The sequence below is a fragment of the Nerophis lumbriciformis genome, linkage group LG11 (genome assembly GCF_033978685.3).
Source record: "Nerophis lumbriciformis linkage group LG11, RoL_Nlum_v2.1, whole genome shotgun sequence".
NCBI lineage: Eukaryota > Metazoa > Chordata > Actinopteri > Syngnathiformes > Syngnathidae > Nerophis > Nerophis lumbriciformis.
The window spans coordinates 46,765,863-46,776,404 of record NC_084558.2 but is presented as its reverse complement, the minus strand read 5'-3'; the positions used below and the strand labels follow the sequence as shown (position 1 = coordinate 46,776,404).

At 40.4% G+C, this 10,542-nt stretch overlaps 1 protein-coding gene across 1 annotated transcript; it reads left to right on the top strand.

Moving 5' to 3' along the window:
• Positions 1–917: 917 nt before the first annotated feature.
• On the top strand, positions 918–7,503 carry LOC133610017 (liver-expressed antimicrobial peptide 2). The gene is made up of 3 exons (XM_061966077.1): positions 918–1,378; positions 1,444–1,583; positions 7,399–7,503. The coding sequence occupies exons 1-3, from the start codon at positions 1,238–1,240 to the stop codon at positions 7,430–7,432; spliced, it is 315 nt and encodes a 104-aa protein (XP_061822061.1). The 5' UTR covers positions 918–1,237; the 3' UTR covers positions 7,433–7,503.
• Positions 7,504–10,542: the final 3,039 nt, after the last annotated feature.

Sequence of the window (10,542 nt, the reverse complement as noted above, 5' to 3'; positions counted from 1 at the left end):
TACGATATCAACCCAATACTGACACCAAATGGTGTATTGATACCACAATATAGAGATGACACTCATACAAACTTTTGGGATTGACACATTATCAAGTGTATATGCAGTATATGTAATATATATTTCTGCGTATATGAAATATATTTGTATGCAGAATATCAAATATATATATATGCAGTATACTAAATATATATTTATGCATTACATTAAATATATATTTATGCAATATATTACATATATAAGAAGTATACTAAATATATATTTATGCAGTATATTAAATACATATTTTTGCAGTATACTAAATATATATTTATGCAGTATATTGATATATATTTATGCAGTATATTAATATATATGTATTCAGTATATTCAATATATATTTATGCAGTATATTAAATAATATCTGCAGTATAATAGCTATCTACGCAATATATTAAATATATATATATATATATATATATATATATATATATATATATATATGCAGTATGTTATATATATATTTATGCAGTATATTACATATATATTTTTGCAGTATATTGAATATATAATTATGCAGTATATTAACATATATTTATGCAGTATATTAATATATATGTATGCAGTATATTAAATATATATTTATGCAGTATATTATATATGTATATATATATATATATATATGTGTATGTATATATATATATATGCCGTATATTACATATATATGTTTGCAGTATATTGAATATATAATTATGCAGTATATTAAATATATATTTATGCAGTATACTTAATATATATATGTATGCAGCATGCAGTATATATAACGCCAGCAGACATTAAAACGTGTTAATTGAATGAGTTTTAATCGGCCTCTTTAGTCTTAGGGTAAATATAAAATTATAGAATAATGTTGCTCAATAGACGCTAAGTCTTTTATTTCTGACAGCCCAAATACGTTCGCACCCCCCAGTCTTGATAAATCACACTGCTCTGGGCTAAATAGTTGTATTTGCTTGGTATTGTGGGCGGTCTGCTGATTAGCATCTCATTTGCATATTCATGAGGAGCAGACAGGCTCCCTATGGTGCCCAGTGAGGCGACACGATGCTCTGCTCGCAATGTTTAGTCCTGCTGCCAGGTGTGTTTGGTGGATCCGAGGGTAAGTAGAGCACTGCAAGTAGCGCACCTTCCACGTGGACCTGTCCTCGGTGGCCAGGTTAAAGACCAGCAGCTGACGCATAATAAGTGCCATCAATAAATGATCAGGGCTGATAAGCTCCTCCTGGACTCCATAAAGGTCTTAGTCCCGCCGCAGGGAGCACCCTGGGACCTGATGGCGGCTCTGGTGCGGACTCTGCTCCTTCTCTCGCTGCTCGTGGCTCTGCTGTGCGCCACGCAGGTGAGCTGGCTCGCGCCCCGACTTCCTGTTCTGTGTCTCCACGTTGTGCCGTGCGCTCCACACAGGTGCGCTCGCTGCCCACGCCCGAGGACTGGAGCGGCGTGATCCAGAGGACCAAGCGCTCGCTGCTGTGGCGCTGGAACTCCATGAAGCCTCTGGGCTCCAGCTGCAAGGAGCACCTGGAGTGTGGCACCAAGTACTGCAGGTGGGTGGGACACACCTGTTTCCATTACGTAACACCTTCTACTTTCTGCTGGACTTAGGTCTGGTTTCTAGACGCTCTTCTCCCTTTAAGGTCTGCTCTCCTTCTCACCAGAAGTGTTTTTATTGGATTGTTCACATTGTTGACTTTTTGACATCACACACATATTTTTTCTGATACCATGCCGGAGCTTTTGTTGTTGGTCGATACTGATATTGATCCAATATGATATCAGCAGGATCCATGCCTGTATTATTTAGGAGTGAATGTCAGAAAATGTTTGATCAAGTGAAGTGAGCCAAACAGAACATGGGTACTTATTAAAAATACAAACATATTTATTATTAACATCTGCAATGGACTTGTCAGGTTCAAACACTGATGACATCTATTAAACAAAACAAGAAGCAAGGAATTAAACAGAGACAGAATTCAATTTAGCCCAATTGAGGAGAAACGCGTAGACACTGTACCCTTGAACAGTGTCGTTGCAAGCTCTGACGAAAGATTGTACGCCTCCTCTTTTATTTGGACTTTCCCTGATTACATGGCAACAGCTGTTTCTAAAGGAAGGGGGTCATAAACAGCCGCTGCCTTTGGTCACAAAACAGTTCAAAGAAAAGGTGCTGCTTCCTCTCCGCTTTGTAGCTCTCGGGTCAAGACACAATCCTCCTGTGGATTACAATACATCAAAGAAACCGACACCCTCATGTCGCTCCCCGTCCTACACAGTGGAGTTTTACAAGCCTTTTGTTTGGTAAGATCAAAGACAGCTTTTGTCTGCTTGCCGGCAACTCATTGAAACACAACATTTTGTGATAACTTAGATACAATTATTCTGACAGGACTTATACTGTCTTTAAGTTGAAGTGGAGTGGTCATTATTTTTAAATGTAATAACTCATGAAGTTAAGTGAGTTGAATGATGCGGACACATTTGTTACTGCATACTTTCTAATACGCTTCTGCCTTTGTATGTGTAAGTAATATGTAACTATAATTATTTGATACTTGTTTGTCTTCACAAATGTCACTTTTTATTGTTCAATGATTATTACCTAAGTCTAGCTTGTGTGCTATTGTGTGCTTAGCTGTTGTGTAGCTGCTAGCTCCTGGTAGCCTATAGTTTAGCTTGTTTACCTTTTGTAACTTACTGAAGGTCATTTAGATGTTATCTGTCTGTCCAGTTTTGCCCAAGTAAACACTCTGCTTGTATCGCACATGATATCACACACAAGTACACACTCTGCTTGTATCGCACATGATACAACACGCAAGTAAACACTCTGCTTGTATCGCAGATGACATCACACACAAGTAAACACTCTGCTTGTATCACACATGATATCACGCATTTTACATGCAAGGCGATATCATAACATACTTGTTTTATTAAAAAATCCTCTAAAAGTGAGGGATCGGCAAGATAGGAGGCTGGCACCCAATATCTGTCCTCTGGTCCAAATCCCTCCCAGTCGACCAGATACACGAGCCCCCTACCTTGTCGACGGACCCTGAGGATTTCTTTGACCGTCCAAACCTGATCCCCGTTCTCCAAGAACCTAGAGGGAGGGGGGGGGGCAGGAACAGGAGGGGACAGAGTGCTCTCCGCTACCGGTTTGATCTGGGACACGTGCACCACTGGGTGTCGCTTGACCGAGGGTGGGAGAGCCAATTTGGCAGATACGGGGTTAATGACCCAGGACACGTTGGGAAGACTATGTCTCCCGGCTGGCCTGGGAACGCCTCGGGGTCCCCCGGGAGGAGCTGGATGAAGTGGCTGGGGAGAGGGAAGTCTGGGCTTCCCTGCTTAGACTGCTGCCCCCGCGACCCGACCTCGGATAAGCGGAAGAAGATGGATGGATGGATGGATGGATGGATGGGGTTAATGATAGACACAATGGGGAACGGACCTACGTAATGTGGCACTAATTTTTTAGACGGTACCTGGAGACTGAGGTCCTTGGCAAGTAACATAACTCGCTGTGCCGGGGGATAGGATGGAGCCGGGACGCGTTGCCGTTGCGGCGCATCCTTTCCGAAGCTCTTTCCAAGGGTTGGTAGCCCAATGAGCATTCAAATGGTGACATACCGGTAGCGGGAGCTCTTCATGGAGTAATAGGAGTACTCCACCCAAGGAAGGTACTTGGTCCAGGATGTGGGTTGTCGGTTGGCGACGTAGCGGAGCTTGGTCTCCAGACTCTGGTTCGTCCTTTCTGCCTGTCCATTGCTCTGGGGTTGGTATCCCGACGAGAGGCTGACCGAGGCCCCAATCCCATTGCAGAAGGCTCTCCACACTTGCGAAGAAAACTGGGGGCCTCGGTCAGAGACGATGTCCACCGGAATACCATGCAGCTTGACGACGTGCAGGGTGAGGAGGTCAGCAGTCTCAGAAGCAGAAGGTAACTTGTGTAGCGGAATGAAATGAGCTGCTTTGGAGAAGCGGTCCACAATGGTCAAAATGGTCGTGCTACCTCTGGAGGCTGGGAATCCCGTGACGAAGTACAGAGCGATGTCTGACCAAGGACGGGCAGGAATAGGAAGAGGCCGCAGGAGACCAGCAGGAGGTCTGTGTGAGGCTCTACTGCGGGCACAAGTAGTACAAGCTACGATGAACTTGTGTCCTTAGCCATGGATGGCCACCAAACATGTCTTTGCTGGAATGATAGGGTACGCTGAAATCCCGGATGACAGGAGAACAGGCTAGGGTGCCCCCAATCCAGGACCCTGGATCGCAGTTCCCGATGGACGAAAAGTTTGTTGGGTTGTCCACCCCCAGCGCACACTTGACCAGGTTCTTCACGTTCCAAATTACCATCTCCACGATGTGAAAGGGAGGAAGGATGGGTACGTCAGCCGACGGCCCAGAGGTTTCCTCCATAAAGAGTCTGGAAATAGCGCCCGCTTTAGCATTCTTCGACCCAGGTCTGAAAGAGAGTAAGTAGTCGAATCGAGAGAAGAACTGTTACTATCTTGCCTGTCGATTGTTCAGTCTCCTGGCAGAGCGGATGTGGAGAAGGTTGCTGTGGTCGGTCAAGATTTAGAACTGGTGTTTGGCTCCTTCAAGCCAATGCCTCCATTCGGCCAGGGCTTTGTGGACCGGTAACAGTTCTCTATTCCCAGCGTCGTAGTTCCACTTTGCCTGAGACAGCCGTCTAGAGAAAAAGGCACAGGGGTGAATCAAGTTATCAGCTTAAGAACGTTGCGACAAAATAGCGTCAATCCCAGAGTCGGACGCGTCCACCTCCACCAGGAAAGCACAGTCCAAGTCAGGATGGACGAGGACAGGAGCTGAGATGAAGCTCTTCTTAAGGTCCTCGAAGGCGTTGTTGACTTTATGAGACCAAACAAAGGGAAGATTAGGAGAAGTGAGGGCATGGAGTGGTGCTGGTATACTAATGAAGTCCCGGATAAAGCGCCGGTAGAAGCTGGCGAAGCCGAGAAACCTCCATAGCTCCGTCCTAGAGGACGGTTGAGGCTACTCTACCACGGCCTCCACTTTCTTGGGGTCGGCTCTGATGTGGCCCTTCTCGACCACAAATCCTAGGAACTCCACGGATGAGGCATGGAAACTGCATTTCTCCGCCTCCGCAAGTAAGCGGTTCTCCAGGAGTCGTTGGGGAACGGGGTCGAACATGTTGTTGGTGGTCAGACAGATTGTGAGAAAATATCAAAATGTCATCCAGGTAAACAACGACAAATTGGTCCAGCATGTCCCGAAGATTGTCATTAAGGAGGGCCTGAAAGACGGCCGGGGCATTAGTGAGTCCAAAAGGCATAACTCCGTATTCGAAATGCCCCAAATGGCTGTTGAATGCCGTCTTCCACTCGTCTTCGTCTCTAATCCGCACAATCCGATCATGTGTTATCGTCATGTGTTATCATGAATCACTTTATCATCATGTTTGATCATGAATCACTTTATCATCATGTTTGATCATCATCTTTTATCATAACATCACTTTATCATCATGTGTTATCATCATGTGTTATCATGAATCACTTTATCACCATGTGTTATCATCATGTGTTGTCATTAATCACTTTATCATCATGTTTGATCATAAATCACTTTATCATGTTTTATCATAAACGAGTTTATCATCATGTGTTGCCATTAATCACTTTATCATCATGTTTGATCATAAATCACTTTATCATGTTTTACCATCATGTTTTATCATAAATCACTTTATCATCATGTGTTGTCATTAATCACTTTATCATCATGTTTGATCATAAATCACTTTATCATGTTTTACCATCATGTTTTATCATAAATCACTTTATCATCATGTGTTATCATGAATTACTTTATCATCATGTTTTATCATAAATCACTTTATCATCATGTGTTATCATAAATCACTTTATCATCATGTTTTATCATAAAATCACTTTATCATTATGTGATATCATCATGTGGTATCATCATGTGTTATCATAAATTACTTTATCATCATATTTTATGATAATATCACTTTATCATCATGTGTTATCATTTTTTATCATGAATCACTTTATCATCATGTGTTATCATAATATCACTTTATCATGTGATATCAGCATGTGTTATCATCATGTGTTATCATGAATCACTTTATCATCATGTGTTATCAGGAATCACTTTATCATCATGTGTTGTCATTAATCATTTTATCATCATGTTTGATCATAAATCACTTTGTCATGTTTTACCATCATGTTTTATCATAAATGACTTTATCATCATGTGTTATCATGAATTACTGTATCATCATGTTTTATCATAAAATACTTTAACATCATGTTTTATCGTCATGTGTTATCATAAATCACTTTATCGTCACGTGCTATCATAATATCACTTTATCATAATGTGATATCATCATGTGTTGTCATGAATCACTTTATCATCATGTTTGATCATAAATCACTTTATCATCATGTTTTATCATAATATCACTTTATCATCATGTGTTATCGTTTTTTTTAATCATAAACCACTTCATCATCATGTGTTATCATATTATCACTTTATCATTATGTGATATCATCATGTGTTATCATAAATGACTTTATCATCATGTTTTATGATAGTATCACTTTATCATCATGTGTTATCATTTTTTATCATAAACCACTTCATCATCATATGTTATCATAATATAACTTTATCATTATCTGATATCATCATGTGTTATCATGAATCACTTTATCATGTGTTATCATCATGTGTTATCATGAATCACTTTATCATCATGTGTTGTCATGAATCACTTTATCATCATGTTTTATCATGAATTACTTTATCATGTTTTTTCATAAATTACTTTAACATCATGTTTTATCGTCATGTGTTATCATAAATCACTTCATCATCATGTTTCATCATAATATCACTTTATCATCATGTGTTATCATAAATCACTTTATCATCATGTGTTATCATTTTTTAGAACCATAAACCACTTCATCATCATGTGTTATCATAATATCACGTTATCATTATGTGATATCATCATGTGTTATCATCATGTATTATCATAAATCACTTTATCATCATGTTTTATCGTCATGTGTTATCATAAATCACTTCATCATCATGTTTCATCATAATATCACTTTATCATCATGTGTTATCATAAATCACTTTATCATCATGTGTTATCATTTTTTAGAACCATAAACCACTTCATCATCATGTGTTATCATAATATCACGTTATCATTATGTGATATCGTCATGTGTTATCATCATGTATTATCATAAATCACTTTATCATCATGTTTTATCGTCATGTGTTATCGTCAACATTTTGTCTCTTTGATGTTTTCAGGAGGAACACTTGCTGCCTGTGGACTTTGACGTGACGAAAACAAACAACAACAAACTTCTGGATGGATGAAATCAATCAATAAGTCAATCAATCAATAAGTGTTGCATTAAAGTTCAAATGATTGTACACATTAGTCATATTTGTCTCACACACTGGAGGTAGAACAATTGTACACAAATAAATGTCTATAAATGTTTTTGTATGTATAAATGTCTAAAAATAAATATAAAATAAATGTATACAAATTTATGTCTACGAATAAATGCGTAAAAATGTCTCAAAATAAATATAAAATAAATGTATACAAATTTATGTCTACAAATAAATGTGTAAAAATGTCTCAAAATAAATATAAAATAAATGTATACAAATTTATGTCTACGAATAAATGTGTAAAAATGTCTAAAAATAAATATGATAAATGTATACAAATTTATGTCTACGAATAAATGTGTAAAAATGTCTAAAAATAAATATAAAATAAATGTATACAAATTTATGTCTACGAATAAATGTGTAAAAATGTCTAAAAATAAATATAAAATAAATGTATACAAATTTATGTCTACGAATAAATGTGCAAAAATGTCTAAAAATAAATATAAAATAAATGTATACAAATTTATGTCTACGAATAAATGTGTAAAAATGTCTAAAAATAAATATAAAATAAATGTATACAAATGTATGTCTACGAATAAATGTGTAAAAATGTCTAAAAATAAAAATAAAATAAATGTATACAAATTTATGTCTACAAATAAATGTGTAAAAATGTTTTAAAATACATGTGAACAAATAAATGAATACAAATAAAAGTATAAAAATAAGTTCATAAAAATAAATGTATACAAATACATGTTTAAAAATAAAAATTTTAAATAAATGTCTAAAAATAAATGTCTAAAATAAATGTATAAATACATGTCTGAAAATAAATGTATAAAATAAATTTACAAAAAAATGTATACAAATGTATAAAATAAATGTATAAAATACATTCGTAATAATAAATGTATAAAATAAATCAGAATCAGTGGTATATATGTATAAATATGCAGAGTCTGTAACAGGAGAGGAAACGAAGCCGAGTGGGATTGTTAAGCGGAAGAAGATGGATGGATGGATGGATGGATGGATGGGGTTAATGATAGACACAATGGGGAACAGACCTACGTAATGTGGCACAAATTTTTTAGACGGTACCTGGAGACTGAGGTCCTTGGCAAGTAACATAACTCGCTGTGCCGGGGGATAGGATGGAGCCGGGACGCGTTGCCGTTGCGGCGCATCCTTTCCGAAGCTCTTTCCAAGGGTTGGTAGCCCAATGAGCATTCAAATGGTGACATACCGGTAGCGGGAGCTCTTCATGGAGTAATAGGAGTACTCCACCCAAGGAAGGTACTTGGTCCAGGATGTGGGTTGTCGGTTGGCGACGTAGCGGAGCTTGGTCTCCAGACTCTGGTTCGTCCTTTCTGCCTGTCCATTGCTCTGGGGTTGGTATCCCGACGAGAGGCTGACCGAGGCCCCAATCCCATTGCAGAAGGCTCTCCACACTTGCGAAGTAAACTGGGGGCCTCGGTCAGAGACGATGTCCACCGGAATACCATGCAGCTTGACGACGTGCAGGGTGAGGAGGTCAGCAGTCTCAGAAGCAGAAGGTAACTTGTGTAGCGGAATGAAATGAGCTGCTTTGGAGAAGCGGTCCACAATGGTCAAAATGGTCGTGCTACCTCTGGAGGCTGGGAATCCCGTGACGAAGTACAGAGCGATGTGTGACCAAGGACGGGCAGGAATAGGAAGAGGCCGCAGGAGACCAGCAGGAGGTCTGTGTGAGGCTCTACTGCGGGCACAAGTAGTACAAGCTACGATGAACTTGTGTCCTTAGCCATGGATGGCCACCAAAAACGTCTTTGCTGGAATGATAGGGTACGCTGAAATCCCGGATGACAGGAGAACAGGCTAGGGTGCCCCCAATCCAGGACCCTGGATCGCAGTTCCCGATGGATGAAAAGTTTGTTGGGTTGTCCACCCCCAGCGCACACTTGACCAGGTTCTTCACGTTCCAAATTACCATCTCCACGATGCGAAAGGGAGGAAGGATGGGTACGTCAGCCGACGGCCCAGAGGTTTCCTTTTAAAGAGTCTGGAAATAGCGTCCGCTTTAGCATTCTTCGACCCAGGTCTGAAAGAGAGTAAGTAGTCGAATCGAGAGAAGAACTGTTACCATCTTGCCTGTCGATTGTTCAGTCTCCTGGTAGAGCGGATGTGGAGAAGGTTGCTGTGGTCGGTCAAGATTTAGAACTGGTGTTTGGCTCCTTCAAGCCAATGTCTCCATTCGGCCAGGGCTTCGTGGACCGGCAACAGTTCTCTATTCCCAGCGTCGTAGTTCCACTCTGCCTGAGACAGCCGTCTAGAGAAAAAGGCACAGGGGTGAATCAAGTTATCAGCTTAAGAACGTTGCGACAAAATAGCGTCAATCCCAGAGTCGGACGCGTCCACCTCTACCAGGAAAGCACAGTCCAAGTCAGGATGGACGAGGACAGGAGCTGAGATGAAGCTCTTCTTAAGGTCCTCGAAGGCGTTGTTGGCTTTATGAGACCAAACAAAGGGAAGATTAGGAGAAGTGAGGGCATGGAGTGGTGCGGGTATACTAATGAAGTCCCGGATGAAGCGCCGGTAGAAGCTGGCGAAGCCGAGAAACCTCCATAGCTCCATCCTAGAGGACGGTTGAGGCTACTCTACCACGGCCTCCACTTTCTTGGGGTCGGCTCTGATGTGGCCCTTCTCGACCACAAATCCTAGGAACTCCACGGATGAGGCATGGAAACTGCATTTCTCCGCCTCCGCAAGTAAGCGGTTCTCCAGGAGTCGTTGGGGAACGGGGTCGAACATGTTGTTGGTGGTCAGACAGATTGTGAGAAAATATCAAAATGTCATCCAGGTAAACAACGACAAATTGGTCCAGCATGTCCCGAAGATTGTCATTAAGGAGGGCCTGAAAGACGGCCGGGGCATTAGTGAGTCCAAAAGGCATAACTCCGTATTCGAAATGCCCCAAATGGCTGTTGAATGCCGTCTTCCACTCGTCTTCGTCTCTAATCCGCACAATCCGATCATGTGTTATCGTCATGTGTTATCATG